Consider the following 20,904-nt stretch of genomic DNA (forward strand, 5'->3'; position numbering starts at 1 on the left):
GTAAAGGATTAAGAAGTCTTCCTGTGTAGGTAAAAGGAAGGAAGTGGGCATTTGACCAAAAGAGTCAATGGGAAGGCTAAAACTTTTTAAAATTGGGAAAAACCTTCCCCTTTGTCTCTCTGTGTGGTTCTCCCAGAGAGAAGGGACAGAGCAGCTGTGCTGTAAGAGCTTGGGCCAGGTATTAAAAAAATCATCAGATCATACCCAGAAACTACTCATTTAAAACCCCATATATGTACATAGATCAGGAAATGTCTAGAAAGACATGATTACGTTTCTCTCTTTTTTTATTTCTTTATGGTTTGTGGACTCCTCTGTGCTAACCCCAAATGCTTTTGTTTTGCTTGTAACTAAGTTGGACCTCAAGAAAACCATTCTTGATGCTTAATTATTGTATTTGCTTTTTTAAAATCTAGCAATAGCCTAAGTTTTCAAATGTATTTCTTTCTTTGTTTTTAATAAAATTTACAGGATTGGATTTTGTGTCCTAAGAGGTTTGTGCACATGTTTAATTAGCTGGTGGCAACAGCTGATTTCCTTTGTTTTGTTTCTCAGCTCTTCCCCAGAGGGAGGGGGTGAAAGGGCTTGAGGGTACGCCACAGGAAGGAATGCCAAGTGCGTCTTCCTGAGTTCTCAAAGGGGTTTTTGCATTGGGTGATGGCAGCACCTACCCATCCAAGGTCAGAGAGAAGCTGTAATCTTGGGAGTTTAATACAAGCCTGGAGTGGCCAGTATTAAATCTTTAGAATTCTTGCAGGCCCCCACCTTCTGCACTCAAAGTGCCAGAGTGGGGAATCAGCCTTGACACTTGGTTAATATCCCTCAGTGAGTGCATGTTAGACAAATGCCTTTAAACTCAAGCACTCTGGTTCCCAGCATTTTGATCAAGTCACTAGACCTCGCTGCTCAGAGACAGGCAGCATTGCTGCCTTTGTCAGGTTCAATACAGCCTTAATATTATCTTACATCTGGTTATTTGTCTATTGATAAATGTTACTCCTCCAATAACACCAGTAAAGACAACAATTACTTCCAGAGCAAACACAGCAATACAAGACGACAGTGAGAATGGGGGGCGGGGGGGGGGATAGTGAGACTGCAAACAGCTATTAACACACATCACACTTAAACCAAGCCAATGTGAAAATCCAGTTTGCAGGTTTAAAAAGAGAGTTAGTTAATTGGAGGATACAGCTGGGATTTTCAATTTCTGAGTGCCTCAAAAAGTAGAAAGGTGGGTTTGACACTAAGCACCCATGTATTCACACCCTACACACTATTGTAATAATCTTTGTAAAAATGTGGCTTGTGAGTTATCATTTAAAAATTAATAACTCACAAATCATTAATATTCTTGCAAGATGTAGATACATGGTGGGTATAAAGGGTTATAGATATATGACAGAATTATAACTAAAGTGTGTTTAAATCAGGCATACCAGGGGATTTGTCCACAGGTCTGCACTAAACAAAGGAATGTGTTGTCCCTATATGGGAGTTACTTTGAAAATTCCAAAGTACTTTGAAAATTAATGAAAATGGATTTTCATATCAGGTAAACAGACCCATCAAGCTAACAAGGGTTGGAGGCAACCCTCACACAAACAAGTGGGAGAGAAGATGGCATGGCATCTACCCCCAACAAGCAACAGAAGCCTGGGCTCCGTTTTACTTCTCAAATAATACATTGCAAAGATTTATTGGTCTGTAACGATAGGGAAGGCTGAACTTCAAGTAATAAGTAAGGCTGTCAAATGATTTTTAAAAAATTGCAATTAATTGTGAGATTAAAAAAGTAGTTGAGATTAATTGCTGTTTTAATCGCACCAGTAAACAATAATAGAATACCAATTTAAATTTATTATAAATATTTTGGATGTTTTTCTATATTTTTAAACATACTGATTTCAGTTACAACACAGAATACAAAGTGTACAGCTCTCACTTTATACTATTATTTTGGATTACAAATATTTCCATTGTAAAAAAGATAAACAAAAGAAATAGTATTTTTCAATTCACCTCATACAAGTCCATTCAGTCCTACTTCTTGTTCAGCCAATCACTAAGACAAACAAGTTTGTTTACATTTGCAGGAGATACTGCTGCCTGCTTCTTATTTACAATGTCACTTGAACGTGAGAACAGATGTTTGCATGGCACTGTTATAGCCAGCGCTGCAAAGTATTTACATGCCAGATATGGTAAACATTCGTATGCCCCTTCATGCTTTGACTTGTAGGCTCTAAAGTTTTACATTTTTTTAATATGACTGCACTCAAAAACAAATAAATAATTCTACTTTTGTAAGCTGCACTTTCACAATAAAGAGATTACATTGCAGTACGTGCATGAGGTGAATTTGTTTTGCAATAATTGCATGCATTAACTGCGATTGATACCCCTGTAAATAAGTAATTGAATCATATGATTTTATATATTACTACTGTATTATAAGACTGTATAGAGGTTTCTTCTGAAAGCTAATGATACTCGTGATTAATATCATTGTGAAATATATGTATTAACTATATAAGGAGTTATGGATATTCACGGATATTAGGCTGTACAGTCTGTACAGGAGGAAATGTCAAGCTGTCCGTCTCCTCTGTAAATTAAGCATGGTATGACTAGAAATAATGGAAGCTCCATTTATACAGAAGTTAGCGGGGGGGCGTGGGGGGAGGGAGGGGCTGGTGGATTGGAAGACAACAGGAAGGGAAAAGCACCATGAGGTCATCATGCCTCTTGAAACAAAGTTACTGAACTTTGGAAGATATGAGCAAAGACAGCCGCTCTTTAGCATTCATCACTAGACAGTCCCAAGAGACCAGAGCTCTTGCAAAGAGAGAAAGATGAGTCCTTCAACCAAGGTCAGGGAGGGTGTTGAAGTCTCTGGGACTGAACATAGTTGAGAAACCTGTTTAGGTAAAGATCTTTCACCCAACTAGGTGAAATCCTGTGACACTGAAGAAGTCATCTCCTGTCACCATGTTTCACAGCATTTCTGTCAGTACAGAAGGCAACTTGGATGCATAAGTCCACCTCATAGAAGTAGTTTGGCTGGTGAAAGCAACTGCAACATGGCCCTTCCCTACATCAGACCAGAGCAATGCCCTGAATCAATAATAACCCTGAATCAATCATGCTGGATTACATCAGTCACATCCCTGAGTCATAGTGCACCAGATCCGTTCCCAAACCTTCTTATAGCAGACCTCACTCCCTCCCTATGCAAAAAGACACACACGCATTTTCAAGAACCACCACATAATCTTGCAAATGAACTGTATCCATATTACCATTCTGTGGCAGGGTGCCGCTAGAGAGGCCTTACTCAGCTCCTGCCACTCCAGCTCCTATCAGGGGGATTGGATTGGGACTGGGTAGATAGCCTGATGCCAGCCTCATTAGCAGGAGCTATAAGGCTGGGAGGAAGTGAGTGCAAGAAGGGAAGACCAGGAGGGGAAGGTCAGGCTCAGAAGAAGGTGGGAGTCTCCTAGTCTGTTGCTGGCCAGGCCTGTGGTAGGCCAAGCTGTTGTAAAAAGCCTGTATATAGTCGGAAACTGGTGGTGGGGACTTGATCACAAATAAAGAGCATGGATGTTGCACCAGCCTGAAGTGTTCCTGAGAAGAGGGGGAGAAGGGCCGGACCGAAGGGGCATGGCGTGCGCCCCATTACACCCTCACTAACACCTCCATAGCCAAAAGGAACCTTCACAACCATTTTGAAGTCTACAAACTCAGCTAGAATAAAGCACAAAGTCTTTGACACATTTGTAACATAGTGTGGCCCTGAAAGACGTACCCTACCAATGGTCCACACACAATGCCTAACTCCTCTGTGCCTCTCCTGCACATCCCCCACCACCTCACTCCTGTGAGGAACAGAGAGGATGTGTGGGGGTTGTTTGTTTTAGGTGGGAACCACAGGCAATTTGGGTGCTCTGTGGCTCAAGCACCTAACAAAAAAAATAAGGGAGTGCTCAGCACCCACAGGGCCAGATTAATCTTTGGTGGGCCCCAGTGCCAGCACCAGGGCCCTGCCCCCGCTCTGAGGCCCTGCCCACCACTTTCATGGGGGGCAGGGGTAGAGAGGAGCACCCATCGGCAAAAACAAAAGTCAGCACCTGTGGTGGGAACGCTATATCAGGAATGGACGTATGTTTAAGGAGGAGAAGGAAGCTGTATTATTCCTGACAATGGAACACTTTGGGGGCATAAGTTGATCTCCACATGTGTGAGCACTTCCCTGCAGTACAGGATTTGAATGCACGGTTAAGGAGTATGACTGGAGTTCAGTCTCCAGAGGGCACCACACGGAGCTACTCCATGACTGTGACATCAAGTGGGCTTCCACAGAGTCTTCCCCATCTCAACAAAGTGCAGCACTGTTTCACTTTGACGAGTCAGTGTTTGCTATGTTCCCATATTTGCTTTGGAAACTTTAGTTAGGGAAATTCCTCACCGGCAAGTTTGTTTGCCCACTGCTGAGGCACCACACACAGCATTGCAGTATTCAGAGCCGTAGTGTAGCTTGAAATACTCAGAGCCTTCTAAATTAGCTGTGCTACTGGAAGCTACTTCCCAAACCATGTTAAAAAAAATCAAAACACTCAAAGTAGCAACATGCCCAGCAATCATTTGCATGCATTATCTTGTTGAAAACAGTGGCCCTTCTGTCTTAGCTGTACTACTGAGGGCACATTGCCCAAAAGTAGGAACCCCGGCCCCTTGACAAAGGGAGATTGCCATAACATGTCCACTGATCACTCACAAAATTCAGCCAATGGTAGGGTTTGAATTCACAGTGCGTAGTTGGGGCTCCGGTTCAATGACCACAGCAATTCCCCTTAAGTACTATGTTTTTTGTTTTGTTTTTTTTGGGGGGGGGGGCATGCTCCACCTCAAGGACTACAAATACCAGACCTCCTCTATCACTCATGAAGTAACAGGAAAGGAAACTTTGCATCTACCAGAACAGGGCCTCTAAAGGGTGTGGGGGAGAATCTCAAAGCACATTCCAAAACAATGTACTCACAACAGCATTCAAGGGAGTCGGGGGCTCAGAAGATTAGTTGTTATAAACTTTTGGTTTTAAGCCAGCACAGACTGGTAACAGGGATGGGATTGACCTCCAGTATTTAGAATGCTGAGGGCACCATGTGCGGTCTAGTAAATGCACCAGCACAGCAGAAACACCAAATACTCATGGCTGGTAGGAGGACACTTATGTTACACAGGAAAGAAAATGATCAACACAAGTCACTCTCCATAATTGCTTTATAAATCTGCGTTACACACAACAGAATATGGTGTTGTGGGCACAAGTTTAATCCTACCATTCTTTGCCTTTTGGCCAACTTGACACTTTTCACTCTGATCCCTTCTTTCCCCCTCTCCTCCCTCCCTGCTCCCACACACACACACCCCTCTGCCCTTTGTCATCCTGAAAGTCTGCTGCCACTGCTGGCCATCCCAGGATTGCAACACTATTCGATAGTCACCGCTAGTTTTCCGATTCCAGAAATGGTACTGCACCACATGAAGCTGCTCCAGGAAAACTTCACCCTCCTTCTCTTCCTCCTCTAGGCAATCTGGCTCAGCAGTGCCATAGCTGGCCTCCAAGTACAAAGCCACCCAAGCGACATGATTTCAAATACATGTGCAGCAGCCTCTGTGTATTAATGACCCCAAGTATCATGGCATACAGCAGTGTTCTCTCCATGTTGGCTGACAGCAGTTTGAAAATGGCTCTAGCTCGCAAAAGAGAGATGAATCATGGGACACCAAGAGAGAAATCATGGGAATCGGTAAGGTATGCCAAGTCTCGGAATTCCAGTGGCTTCCTGCAAGTATCCCACAATATGCAGGAGAAATGTGCCAGAATGCATAAGAGCCCATCAGTGGAACAAAACACCACAGGACACCTGCCTAAAATGCTGAGCTTATTTTGAAAAAAAGTCAGTGCCACATGCATGCACACGTTCTGAGGGAAGTAGGTGACCGCTGGTTGTGTGGATGCAATTATTTCAGAATAGTTATTCCGCAACAGTTTGTTCACAAAATGATAATTAGCAAAAGCCCTCCCATGTAGACAAGCCTTTACCCAGTGCTAAACAAGAGAAGATTCAGGCTCCTTAAGTGGGAATTTGGAGCATCTGATCTTTATGGGTTATTTCTTATGTGTACTTATGTGTTCTTATGTGATACTAGTATAAGACTAGTATCATTTCTGGATGAGATACAGTAACATCCTCTCCTGTCTTAATAAAATATGCTCTCCTGTTTTGAATTATAAATCTTTTAAGAGATTCTCCTTTGAAGTATATAGATGTATCTCCACTCCAAGACAAAGGAAAATGTGGACCATCACTAGATAACCCATCTTCATAACAGTCTGATGAGAAAAGAAATATCAACAAAGCACAGAAAGTTTGGGGGCAATATTAATATTCATTAAATGTAACTCAAAAGTCACCAGACTACTATATGTAGATGAAAGTTAAGGGTAGTAAGGAGAACCCAGACTATAAGAAAGAGCCTAGCCAAAGAGTATGAGCAAACTGTCACACAAAAGGAAAAAAGTTACAGATCTTACATACAATTCCTTTTCCAAATCAGCATTTCCTGAATGTATTTTCAAGTGACTGTACAAATGGCATGTGAAGGGTATGCTTGTGTTCATTTTAAACAAAATGTGATTTAGAAGCTACGTATGCATAAAGAAGCATGCTGTGGCTCACCACCCTAGGAACATTCTAGAAAAGGCCCAGAGGAGGAGGGTGAGCTCAACATGTGGAGTGGAGAAGTATAAGCATGTGATGAACAAATCCATATATGTAAAAGGTTAAATATAACTGGCTCTAGAGGTTTGTGTTATGTAACTGTGATGTGCTATAAAATAGCAACGGGAGGGGCTCCTTGCTGGAGGGACTCTGGCTGATTTTTGTACCAGGGGCTCTCCCTTTGTGCACATTGAATAAAGTCTTGTTGAATTGAAAAAAGTATCAAAGACCCTTGATTCTGCCTGGCATCTGACTCATTTGGTTATTATTGGGAACCACAAAATCCCAACACATGCCATGAACAGGATCATAGGATTTGCCATCCTGGATCTATCTGATCTAGTCCAATTTCAGAGAAAGACAATAAAACTCTAGCTAATTAAAGAATGTTGTAAAAGTTTTGGGGAATTAAAAATCCTTCCAGAGCTCTGTTAATGCCCTGAATTAAGGAACTGTGTTCCCTATATTTTCACAAACATAGCTATAATTATTAGTGCTCATAAAGTTATTCAGTACTATTACATATCCAATCACAATATATTTCCCATACACTTATTATTTAAAAAATGTTACCTTTTATTTGTTCAAAATTTACAGACCTTTAACTTCACTTGGTGTAAAGCTGGATGAATCGTTTGTCAAATGTTACCTTTTTCCTGTTCACTAATTGTTGATGAATAACTTTTCTCAAATCCATCTGTGGTTTTTAATTATTCACTGGATATCTCTGGCAAATACTTGTTGGCCTGTAGATTATTCACATGACGTTCACTTCAAGTGGTCAGTATTCAAAACTCAAGCATGTGTTTCGATTGGACATAGAGATTGCAAGGTAAGTGTTTGTTCCCTGATTGAACAGACATTCTGAGCATCATATTTATGGTGTGAAAACTTGTTTGGGGGAATTTAAAATTCTCTCTCTGCAAATATCTGTAAAAGTGGGCTTTTTCCAGTAACTGGCCTCAAAGCAGACTACTTCTAATTCACTTTTGTCCCTCAGGGTTTTGAGTTATATCTCGGCTATTTTCTTGATCTGAACCAAGTTTGCTTAACCTTTCCAAAAACTCCTGTCAGAGGGTTAAAAAATAATTATATACCTATATTTTGCCGATCTCCTTTCAGTCCAGTCAAACAATAAAGGGCAGGAAATGCCAGCTACCCCTTACTACATACAGTTTCATCCCTAACAGCGGGTTCCTCAGTCCCTGCAGAATCTAACAAGATTTTTCTTGTCCCAAGTTCTGTAGGTTCCTTTGTTTTGTGCTGGCTTAGGCCCTCCTGCCCTGACTCTTACTGAAAGTGTCCTGCTCCTAAGGAGAGTCCCTTTCTTCTGAGAGACAGGTCTTATCTGCTGGAATATTCCTGTTTCCCTCTGATTTAACCCTTGTTATGGCAATCTGCATGCAGGCTGTATATTCTTCCTCACACTCTTGCAGTTAATGTTTCCTAAGAAGAACTCAAAAGTGCAGAGCTGGTCAGTATACCATCAGTCTAGACAATTTTTTTGCCAGTGTGTTTGACCTTGTATTTATTCAAGTTCAGTTATAATCATGTTCCCATTTTCCCAATGTGTTTAGGTCCACCTAGAGTTCTCTCACAATCCTCAGCAGATATTACTAACTGAAATAACTTTGCATCAGTACCAAATTTCAACAGCTCTTTACTTCCTTCAAGGTATCAGATATATTAAAGAAAACAGATCCCAGTGCCAAAACCCCACCATTAACTTATCCACTGCTCTGTTTCCTATAATTTTTATAACCTGCTTTCCATCCATAACAAGAATTTCATCCCTTACCCTGTCACCACATGGGACTTTATCAAAGGCTTTTTTTAAATCCAAGTGTATTATGTCTCTTGGGTCACCATTATCTATTAACTTTTCAAAGAAGTCGGTTAGATATCTTCTGTGATGGAAACCCATTACAGAAGAGGACTACAGCTGTAACCTCCAGAAAATGCACTGGTATGACCTGATCAAGTTATGCTAACATCCATCCTCACTGATCGTATGTGTTACCTATTCTGTGTCAGATAACTCCTGTGTTTTCACATTAAAGTTCAGACACACTGTATGAATTAATTTCTTTGAACGTGAACTGAAATCTTTAAAAGAACCCTGGACCAACCATACTAGAACATACTACCGGATGTGCAAAGATCAGCAGCTACAGCACAGAAAGAAAGTTACATTTTAAATGTAGTTTTGTTTACCTGGGGGTAGGGGGAAGCTGCATCCTCTCCCTTTGCACTGCAGGGATCCCCCTTAACTTAAGCTGTCCCAGCATGCACTCACTGTCTTAGTATCATCAGTATACTTTGTGATCAGCTCTGGGGCAGGGAGTCTGCTTGCCAGTCAGTTTTTCACTCAACAGTCCATGGATTGCTAAAAACTTAATATTTTTATTTTCTATTCCTCAGAGGGCACCTTGGCAGCAATCTGGAGTACAGCATAGGGAGCATGCCTCAGTGCACAAAAGGAAGGCAAATGGTGGATTAGGAGAGTGACCATAGGACCTGCTGTGGTCCTCTGTCCTGCCACAGAACAGACATACAGAGGGTCATTTCAGCTAATGGGCTGGAGTGTGGTAGTCTTTGAAGAGTATGAGGTGCAAGTGGTGTTCTCATCCATCCTCCCCGTGGAAGGAAAAGGCTGGGGTAGGGACCGTCGAATCGTGGAAGTCAACGAATGGCTACGCAGGTGGTGTCAGAGAGAAGGCTTTGGATTCTTTGACCATGAGATGGTGTTCCATGAAGGAGGAGTGCTGGGCAGAGACGGGCTCCACCTAACGAAGAGAGGGAAGAGCATCTTTGCGAGCAGGCTGGCTAACCTAGTGAGGAGGGCTTTAAACTAGGTTCACCGGGGGAAGGAGACCAAAGCCCTGAGGTAAGTGGGCAAGTGGGATACCGGGAGGAAGCACAGGCAGGAACGTCTGAGGGGAGGACTCCTACCTCATACTGAGAGGGAGGGGCGATCAGCAGCTTATCTCAAGTGCCTATATACAAATGCACAAAGCCTGGGAAACAAGCAGGGAGAACTGGAGGTCCTGGTGATGTCAAGGAATTATGACGTGATTGGAATAACAGAGACTTGGTGGGATAACTCACATGACTGGAGTACTGTCATGGATTGTTATAAACTGTTAGGAAGGACAGGCAGGGCAGAAAAGGTGGGGGAGTAGCACTGTATGTAAGGGAGCAGTATGACTGCTCAGAGCTCTGGTATGAAACTGCAGAAAAACCTGAGTGTCTCCGGATTAAGTTTAGAAGTGTGAGCAACAAGAGTGATGTAGTGGTGGGAGTCTGCTATAGACCACCGGACCAGGGGGATGAGGTGGATGAGGCTTTCTTCCGGCAACTTGCAGAAGCTACTAGATCGCATGCCCTGGTTCTCATGGGCGACTTTAATCCTGATATCTGCTGGGAGAGCACTACAGCAGTGCATAGACAATCCAGGAAGTTTTTGGAAAATGTAGGAGACAATTTCCTGGTGCAAGTGCTGGAGGAGCCAACTAGGGGGGGAGCTTTTCTTGACCTGCTGCTCACAAACCGGGAAGAATTAGCAGGGGAAGCAAAAGTGGATGGGAATCTGGGAGGCAGTGACCATGAGTTGGTCGAGTTCAGGATCCTGACACAGGGAAGAAAGGTAAGCAGCAGAATACGGACCCTGGACTTCAGGAAAGCAGACTTCGACTCCCTCAGGGAACTGATGGGTAGGATCCCCTGGGGGAATAACGTGAAGGGGAAAGGAGTCCAGGAGAGCTGGCTGTATTTCAAGGAATCCCTACTGAGGTTACAGGGACAAACCATCCTGATGTGTCGAAAGAATAGTAAATATGGCAGGCGACCAGCTTGGCTTAACGGTGAAATCCTTGCGGATCTTAAGCATAAAAAAAAAGCTTACAAGAAGTGGAAGATTGGACAGATGACCAGGGAAGAGTATAAAAATATTGCTCGGGCATGTAGGAATGAAATCAGGAGGGCCAAATCGCACCTGGAGCTGCAGCTAACAAGAAATGTTAAGAGTAACAAGAAGGGTTTCTTCAGGTATGTTGGCAACAAGAAGAAAGCCAAGGAAAGTGTGGGCCCCTTACTGAATGAGGGAGGCAACCTAGTGACAGAGGATGTGGAAAAAGCTAATGTGCTCAATGCTTTCTTTGCCTCTGTCTTCACAAACAAGGTCAGCTCCCAGACTGCTGCGCTGGGCAACACAGCATGGGGAGTAGGGGCCAGCCCTCTGTGGAGAAAGAGGTGGTTAGGGACTATTTAGAAAAGCTGGATGTGCACAAGTCCATGGGGTCGGATGCATGGCATCCGAGAGTGCTAAAGGAATTGGCGGCTGTGATTGCAGAGCCATTGGCCATTATCTTTGAAAACTCGTGGCGAACGGGGGAAGTCCCGGATGACTGGAAAAAGGCTAATGTAGTGCCAATCTTTAAAAAAGGGAAGGAGGAGGATCCTGGGAACTACAGGCCAGTCAGCCTCACCTCAGTCCCTGGAAAAATCAGAGCAGGTCCTCAAGGAATCTATCCTGAAGCACTTAGACCCTGCACTTAGAGAGGAAAGTGATCAGGAACAGTCAGCATGGATTCACCAAGGGAAGGTCATGCCTGACTAATCTAATCGCCTTCTATGATGAGATTACTGGTTCTGTGGATGAAGGGAAAGCAGTGGATGTATTGTTTCTTGACTTTAGCAAAGCTTTTGACACGGTCTTCCACAGTATTCTTGTCAGCAAGTTAAAGACGCATGGGCTGGATGAACGCACTATAAAGGTGGGTAGAAAGTTGGCTAGATTGTTGGGCTCAACGGGTAGTGATCAATGGCTCCATGTCTAGTTGGCAGGCGGTATCAAGTGGAGTGCCCCAAGGGTCGGTCCTGGGGCCGGTTTTGTTCAATATCTTCATAAATGATCTGGAGGATGGTGTGGATTGCACTCTCAGCAAATTTGCGAATGATACTAAACTAGGAGGAGCGGTAGATACAGTGGCAGGTAGGGATAGGATACAGAGGGACTTAGACAAATTGGAGGATTGGGCCAAAAGAAATCTGATGAGGTTCAACAAGGATAAGTGCAGGGTCCTGCACTTAGGACGGAAGAATCCAATGCACTGCTACAGACTAGGGACTGAATGGCTAGGCAGCAGTTCTGCGGAAAAGGACCTGGGGTGACAGTGGACAAGAAGCTGGATATGAGTCAGCAGTGTGCCCTTGTTGCCAAGAAGGCCAATGGCATTTTGGGATGTATAAGTAGGGGCATAGCCAGCAGATCGAGGGACGTGATTGTTCCCCTCTATTTGACATTGGAGAGGCCTCATCTGGGGTACTGTGTCCAGTTTTGGGCCCCACTCTACAAGAAGGATGTGGATAAAATGGAGAGAGTCCAGCGAAGGGCAACAAAAATGATTAGGGGTCTGGAACACATGACTTATGAGGAGAGGCTGAGGGAACTGGGATTGTTTAGTCTGCAGAAGAGAAGAATATGGGGGGATTTGATAGCTGCTTTCAACTACCTGAGAGGTGGTTCCAAAGAGGATGGTTCTAGACTATTCTCAGTGGTAGAAGATGACAGGACAAGGAGTAATGGTCTTAAGTTGCAGTGGCGGAGGTTTAGGTTGGATATTAGGAAAAACTTTTTCACTAGGAAGGTGATGAAACCACTGGAATGTGTTACCTAGGGAGGTGGTAGAATCTCCTTCCTTAGAAGTTTTTAAGGTCAGGCTTGACAAAGCCCTGGCTGGGATGATTTAATTGGGGATTGGTCCTGCTTTGAGCAGGGGGTTGGACTAGATGACCTCCTGAGGTCCCTTCCAACCCTGATATTCTATGATTCTATGATCAGCACTGCAACTGCTTGTTCTATGTGGGTATGACTCCGGCCCATTCCTGCCCTCATCATCATCGAATCCAACCCCACTTTTCAGGCCAAAGACTTGGCCCATAGTGCAAAAAGAAGATTAGGCCAACATTTTCAGAAGTGGTCACTGGAAAAATCTTTGACCAGTTCCAGGGATGCATTTGTCTACAGGTATTACCTAACTTGACTGGTAGAATGTTTACTTTTCTGTAATACAATAATGTTTATATCAATGGCCTGAGAGCATCTAAATTGCATTTATATCAGTATCCCACTACTGCTTAATTTTTATGCATTTTATTGTGTGTGTGTGTGTGTAATCAATAAAATTCAGTTTATTCTATTGCATCAAGTATGGCAAGTTCCCTAATTGGGCTGTGAGTTAGTTCCTACTGCAAACCAATGACTGGGTGATGATTTGAGGAATGAAGTCTTCTGCTAACCCAGAATGGCTTAGCACAGCTGATGGATGGTGATTGAGTGTTTTTATTCATCCTGGAGGAAATATTTCTCAGATTATATCAACATAGCTGTGGTCATTTACATTCCTGCTATATCTGCTGAGCATTTCAGAGTATTACCCATATTTTATAAAGCAGTTTGTTGTTAAGCTATTGAACACTTCTGAAAGAATATTCATCTTTAGCTCACTAGCAACTGGCAAGCAATTTTCGTAATAGATGTCATTCTTCAAAGTAGGGGTTTGAAGTGTTAAGTCCAAGGTTTTGCCTGAAATATGAAGCTAGACAAATACTTCATTTATGAATTCACTATAAACAAACCTTCCTAGGCTTTTAAGTCTAGTGGGGTTTCACCTGATAAAGGTTTATAATATTCCTCTGTGTTAAAATGCACAGGAATAGCAAACCAAGTTACAGATGTTGCCAGAGTTGTGAGTTTTGTTGCTCTACGTTTTCCTTTAGTTTCTCTTCCTCCTTTCCCATTATGGTATGCTTACTGGGTGAGAATATACTTATTAAACATCTGTAGACTTGATAGGCAGATATCAAAGTTGGTCAGAAAAATTCCAATGAAATATTTTTTGCCAGAAAGTGCTGATTCATCAAAATGTCACATGAAGGGGATTTGATTTCAGCAGAATTCCAACAGAACCAAGGCAGAGATCTGATGGATCCCTGCCTGCCAGGGTTTCCATCAGCCTGGTTTCCTATTGGTTCACCTGACAGTATCCTCAATAACTTGGACTTCCAGACTCCCAGCTCCTCAGCAGCCCATGTAGCTGGCTCTGGGGAGCTGGGAGCCCCAATTCCCAAACTCAGACCCTTGGCAAACCAAGCTCCAAGGGCTTCCTGAGACCAATGGTTCCGGGGCTGTCAACTAGGCAGACTGCCACATTGGCAAGGGTCCATTTCCTTTGATGGAGAAATTTGAGGTTTTCGGAATCATAATAGACCCAAATTTGAAAATATCTAAATTTTCCCCAAAAAGGGAATTGCCTCTCTGCCCAGCTCCAGTAGACATAGCCATATTGATTCTAAACCTATCTTTTTTTAAATGTTCAAAAAAAAAAAAGTAGTTGTGATGGCTGCAAAATTAGCATTTTTTTTAAAACGAAGAAAACTATGAAGATTCAGCACAGCTTAGAAGCCTTAACAATGCAAAATGGTTCACATTCAAGCTGCTCGCACCATTACTGACAGAAGCGAGTAGGTCTAAAAATCAAGCTGACCTATCCAGGAATGTATTGATGTCTTAATTTGAATGCATAGCAATTTACAATCTCTCTGCACCAAAGAATGACAGAAGTCAATATAATAAACTGTCTCTCCAAAAAATACAATTTGTTTATTAATCCAGTAAAATGTGTAACAACCTTAGATCAATGTTACAACTTCTATGGGCATTCAGAATTCAATTCGTAGATTTCTTTCCCCCCCCCTCCCCCCCGGAACATATTTTCCAGACAAAAAATAAATTTTAACAAACCACCTAACAAAAATCAAAATCAATCAATCGAGGCTGTTAGGTGTTTTTCAAATCACATGGTGGGCTGTGCTTTGTATTTTGTAATTTAAAACAGTGGAGTCCCAGAAAAGAGAGTTGCCAAGAAGTGCATAACTGGTAAGTAGAAGTCGGCATTGAGGGTGAAATCCCGGTCCCCTTAAATCAATGGCAGTTTTGCCATTGATTTCAATACAGTCAAGATTTCACTGTAAGTCCTTATAGGGAAAATTAATCATTATATTTACTAACTTCATCCTATTTAAAATACACCCACCCATTCTGGTTACAAATACAACATTTATCAATAATAAAACCATAGACAGTATCATGAGACCAAAGTCCCAAAATGAATTACCTTTTTGATACCCCCTAACCAAAACTCTCCCTCACCCCATTCTATTAATCCATCCCTCTCCACCAGAAAAAAAACAAAAACAAACAGAACTGGCACAATAGAGAAGCTTTGTAATGTGACTATCAGGTCAAACTTTAAGACCAGATTCTGATACTGTAGATCAACTTTACTCCGGATGAATAGCTCCTTATTCCACAAGAAGTCCCAATAACTTCAGTGGAACTATTTGTGGAGCAAGGTGTTACTAACTATGGTAAGTGACACACAATTTGGCTCTTTGACTCTGCAGGGGAACGAGAATTCTTCAGTAAGTCCTGAGGTTGAAGGCCTCATACACTGATGGTGCCCTACCTGCAACAGAAATGAGGAGGTGGCCCCAAAAGGATCCCAGTGAAGAAAGTAATTACACATAGGTCATAGGACCAGGAGCAACTAGAGGGGAAAAAAGAGGCTTTCTGGGAGAAGTAGAGTGTTTCCTTGGAGATCTGAGTTGTCAAAAAGAAAAGGAGCACTTGTGGCACCTTAGAGACTAACCAATTTATTTAAGCATGAGCTTTCGTGAGCTACAGCTCACTTCATCGGATGCTGTAGCTCACGAAAGCTCATGCTCAAATAAATTGGTTAGTCTCTAAGGTGCCACAAGTACTCCTTTTCTTTTTGCGAAGACAGACTAACACGGCTGTTACTCTGCGTTGTCAAACTAACATCTAAGAGAATTTAGAGGCACTGGTTGATGGCCAGCCTCTTGCAAATGAAATCACAGGGTTCAACTCACAAACACAGGCCTCTACTCAGGAAAGTACTTACACATGTGTTTCAGTCTTAGTGACTTCAATTGGATTACTCACACACATAAAATTAAGCACATTTAATTGTGCTGCTGGGTCATGCTTAGCTCAGAAGATTCATAGATCCCTAACTCCAAATATATCACTTGAATTGATCCAAAGGGGTTCTTAATCCCTTTTGTACCATTTAAAACCGAAAATGTTACTCAGCAGTTTAGTAAATGCCTCCATCATTTTTCACCATTTCAAAATGAGATCAATTTAAAACAAATATTTGACCACAGGACATTTTTTGCTCTTCAGTATTACTTAAGAGGAAAGAAAGATCTCTGTGATTTCATTTACACTGGAACTCAATTTATCAATATACTTTTTCATAAGAGAATAAAAATCAATTGCCAAATTTTAAAATGCAGAAATGTAAGTTACAGCTGCAAAACACAATGTATGTACACCCATTATACTTGCAAACGCCACGTTTGTGCTTGTAAGCAATTAGGTAGCTGCACAAATACCCAAAGTGCAAATGCCTCTTTTTGGTGGCTTATTTGTTTATTGTTGGATTGCACGTGCCCACCTGTTCCACTACCCTCTTTTGGAAACTGTGCTCCAATTTGTCCTTAATAACCTCTGGTGACTGTAGGCTAGTTGTTAAGGACTGCAACATTGGGCCCTAAAAACCTGAATGACAATTCTGCTTTCTTAGGGAATGCAGGATTGAGCCCTTGAAAAATAAATAGCCAGAATATCTTTTTATATAACTATGCCATGGTCCATCTGCTATACTCAGTCAAACTGATGAAAATCAGAAGTAACCTCAATTCTTCCAGATTCTGAACTTGATGTGTTACTCCAGATTTAGACCCATGTAACGGAGATCAGAATATAGCCCATCATATATATAAGATCTTTAAATTTAAATGCTATGGACTAAACTCATCAATAATATAAGTGGGTGAAATTTCAATGACTTCAACTGAGCTGCTCCTGTTAAGACCAGCTGTGAATCTGGGTCTAAATATTATAGACCAGAAGCAGTCCTTTTAGAGAATGGGGAGGGACAAAAGGCTTAAGCCAAAAATATTGGCAAATCTCTGCATGCTATATAAGCAAGGAGAACTTTAAGGTTCTTCACTGTATGTTTTGTAGTGTTGCCAACTCTAGTGATTTTATCACTAGCCTTGACATATTTGAGGTTTTATTTAAAGCTCCAGCTTCTGGAAATTTAAGCCTTTATTTATTTAATGTAAGTTCCTAGCCCTTGTGGTTAAATAGAAAAGATTGAAATATAACCTGAAGGCTCAAAACCCAATAGGCAAATAAAAGGATCCAAAACATTTTTTAAAATATCATAATTTTTATGTTACTCCCATGATGTTTTGGGTCCTGACTCATGATTTGTAAACTTTTGGGGTGGGCAATACTGAGAAGTGGCCATGGGAGGAATTCAAACTATAGCTAGTCTTCCTGCTGTATATGCAATGGGGGTGGGGAGACAGAGGTTTGCAGTGCCTCTGACTAAAAAAGGAATTACAAGAAAACATTTATCATGAAGTTACAGATTATTCCTTACAACTAGCCTTTTAGCCAGCCTGATTTAACATATACAGTTTTATTGTCTGGAGAGGAAATAGAGGGGTAAAATGAAAAGAACAAGACAGTTACTGACCTGTGGGAAAAGGGAGTAAGTTGCATTGTCAATAGTGACAGAATGTAAAAATTCCCCATCAAACCAGAGGTTCTTTCCCAGTGGAGAGTTCTGTTTTGTCATGGCAAAGAGCTGACTGGGGTCACAACAGTCTTCCAGCTGTTTCCTAATAGCGGCAACAAAGAAAGAAAGAAATGTATTAATTAGGGCTCAGTTATGGAAATCTTCTAGTGATGCTTCCCATCTTTACTTGGATCTCCACCCAACTGAAACTATGTAAATGCTATTAAGTCAAGCCTCTTCTACTAATAAAGAGCCAAACAATAGGAGATTTCTACTCTGAATATTGGTATGATAAGTTTAATGGACTATTTAGAAAACAAGGTATTTAGACATTCAAATTCCAATCCAATGAGTTTGCAGTGATTACTGCACTTGCAGAGGAACTAATAATTGTGATTGTTATTGACATTCTTAGAGAAAGCTAGTCCAACATATTCCATCATTTTAATTTTTTTTTAAATAAAATTGGGAACAGTTTTTAAGCAAAAAATATGCCCATTTTCAACTAGTTCTAATTAGTAAACATAAAAACCACAGGTCTCTAGTACCCTTTTAAGAGTCACAGGCATGGAAATTAAAGAAATCATAGTTTAAAAAAACTGTTTAATGACATAAAAGTTAAACACAATGTTTTATTGTTTATTACCAGGCCTATATAAAACCCAACAACTGAATACTCCCCAAACTTTGGGAAAGTTGAGACCCAACTCCTAATTTATCAGTTCAGGTTTGTTTCAAGTTACTAAAAATCCTTGTGCTACTTTCACAGCTTCTGCAATCTGACTGAAGTCCAACTTGGATAATTGCATGCTGCTATATTATAGATGCCATGTCGTTTTAATGGGATAGGGCATTCTCCTTTCCTCTCCTATAAATTGTTGTATCATTGTGCACTATTAAACAATGTTGTGTTCCACCCAAGAGGCAGTTGGGTTTTTATGAAAGGACAAGGTTTCCTGTGTACAGTATATGGGCCCGATTCTGCAACTGCCATAAAGAGTAACCCTTACGGATAGGACTGGAGGATTACTCCCATGAGGAAGGTTCTCCAGTATTGGTGCCACAGTTTGCAATTGTGTTGTTGGGCTCTTTGAGCAGAACTGATGTCACAAAATTGCACATCAGAGCAGGATCCGATGTGGTGGGCTTCTCTGCATTGAAGCAGACAGGCATAGAGCTCCCCACAATCTCCCAACTGCCACCAAGTTTGATTGCACCCCGAGCGGGGTTTAGGTGGATGGGGATTGTTTTGTGACTAAATAGTTCTGGACCTCAGCAAGCTGGACTACGAATACTTGGAACTCTGGGGTAACAAAACTCCAGAGTTTTAATCATTTTGTTGTATATAAATATTTAAGTGATTGTGTTTCTTTTGTTTCCCTTTTTCCCCAAAAAATGATACCGAGGTTCCATGACCTCAGGGAGTCCTGAGGGCTTGTGAGTGGGTATGAAACACCTGCAAAAGGGACCAGAGAGGTTATATTTTAATTTCCCAGTGCCAGAGGTAGAAGTGCAGCTGAGTAGAGGCTTGAGCCATAAGATTGTTTAACCACTAGACAGATTGAACCTGAGCCTGAGTGCTGCCACTGGCATGTGGCTGAAGGGTTATAGGCGAAAAAGGCACAACATAACCGATTAACATGTTTCGAACATTTTTTTCTGTCAAAAATGGCCTTTATTTAAATGTTGCCTTTTCAATTTTTATTTAAAATTTTTTTTTTGGTAGTCACAACTTCATTAAAAAAAAAATCAAAAATGTTTCTTTACCAACATTCTGGAGCTTCTTAGTAAATGAAAAATGTCTGGAACGGTTTCAATAACATTGGATACAAATTTCAAGTAGTACTAATACGAAAATGGGTCCATTTTGAACCTGGTAAAATGGAAACAGTGTCAACATATTTCACAATTTAAAAATAAGAAGTGATTCTCTGCACTCTAGTTATGATTTATTTCCCAAATCCTGGTCAGGGTGTTCATTTACTTGCTTTGATGCCGTTGCTACTAGCGCCCTATCTCCCAGGCTACCAGAGAGCAGCCCATTGAAGAAAACAGAAGTGGATAGGAAGAGCTCCTGGTGGCAGGGAGGAGAGAAGGATAGTAGATAATGATATAGGAAAGATGGATTGAGCCTGGTATTGAGACACTAAAGGCGAAATCCAATGAAAATGAAATGCAGAAAGATTAAACTGGGAAAAAAAATGCATTTGCACACAGTGCACAAATTGCCCATGAATTTCACAGGGTCACGGTATTAAGACCAGCGGTAGGAGTCCAAAAAGACTGAAAGCTTATATGATTAATAAGAATAAAAGCTTTGGAAGGGATGCAGATACTCCCATTAGTTAGAGGTTGATTTATGCCTAAAACCTGGAGTTAAGAAGAATTTTTCCATCAAGCAGGTTCCCCTATAACTGCAGGGTTTCCTCAAGACTTCTGAAGCAGCTTGTCCTGACCATTCTCAGAGCTTGTGCCTACACTTAAAACACTACAGCAGCACAGTTGCACTGCTGTAGCACTTCAGTGTAGACACTACCTACACTGACGGAAGGGATTCTTCTATCAGCATAGGTAATCCACCTCCCCAAGAGGCAGTAGCTACGTCGACAGAAGAATGCTTCCATTGACCTAGCGCTGTCTACACAGGGACTTAGGTTGGCTTAACTATGCTGCTCAGGGTGGGGATTTTTCACAACCCTGAATGTTGTTACATCGATGTAATTTTCCAGTGTAGACTGAAACTCTATGACAAGATACTGAGCTCCCTGGACCACTAGTCTGATCCAGTATGGCAATTCCTACATGTGCCCAGTGGTTGGGGTGAGGTTTTCCAATCTCTAGCCACTAGAGAGGGATTTCATGTCCTCCCCATCTTGAAATCCAAATGAAACCTCTACCACAGAGCTGTGATGACTGGAATGCATGATATTTTAAAACAACCACAAGAGATTTGAAATCACTCACTGAATCACATTTTGAAAAACAGCTTAGAGCAGACATGGAATAGAATGATATTCCCCATAGAAGACAGTCTTTCAGTTCAGGAGATCTGAGTTCATTTCCTGTCTCTGCTACAGAGAGCCTGTGTGACCTTGGGCAAGTCACTTAACCACTCAATGACTCACCTCCCCACCTATAAAGTGAAGATGTTCTTCTTTTCCCCACCCTTTTTCTATCTTTTCTATTCTAATAAGATTGTAAATATTTTGGGGGTAGAGACTCGAGGAACTAGCACAACGAGACCCAATCTCAGCTGGGACCTTTAAGAGCTATTATATTACACAAAAATAATGGGCCAGAACCTGCAGTTCTCATCTTCAGGGGAAATCTGGCCTGAGTGCCAGCTCCAGTGAAAATAGATCTATTCATCAGTGAGAAAACCATGTTTGAAATGTTCTATACTCATTAGCCAGATCCTCAGCCAGTGTAAACTGGTATAA

General features: G+C 41.6%; 1 protein-coding gene across 3 annotated transcripts in view; it reads right to left on the reverse strand.

Moving 5' to 3' along the window:
* The window catches only part of ST8SIA1 (ST8 alpha-N-acetyl-neuraminide alpha-2,8-sialyltransferase 1), a 171,411-nt gene that overhangs the window by 97,735 nt on the left and 52,772 nt on the right, over nt 1-20,904 (reverse strand). For all 3 annotated transcript variants that reach the window (XM_075121718.1, XM_048826604.2, XM_048826596.2), the window contains exon 2: nt 17,423-17,567. In XM_075121718.1, coding sequence (XP_074977819.1) covers nt 17,423-17,567 — 145 coding nt within the window. The remainder of the gene's footprint in view (nt 1-17,422; nt 17,568-20,904) is intronic.

The sequence above is a fragment of the Caretta caretta genome, chromosome 1 (assembly GCF_965140235.1).
Source record: "Caretta caretta isolate rCarCar2 chromosome 1, rCarCar1.hap1, whole genome shotgun sequence".
Classification (NCBI taxonomy): Eukaryota; Metazoa; Chordata; order Testudines; family Cheloniidae; genus Caretta; species Caretta caretta.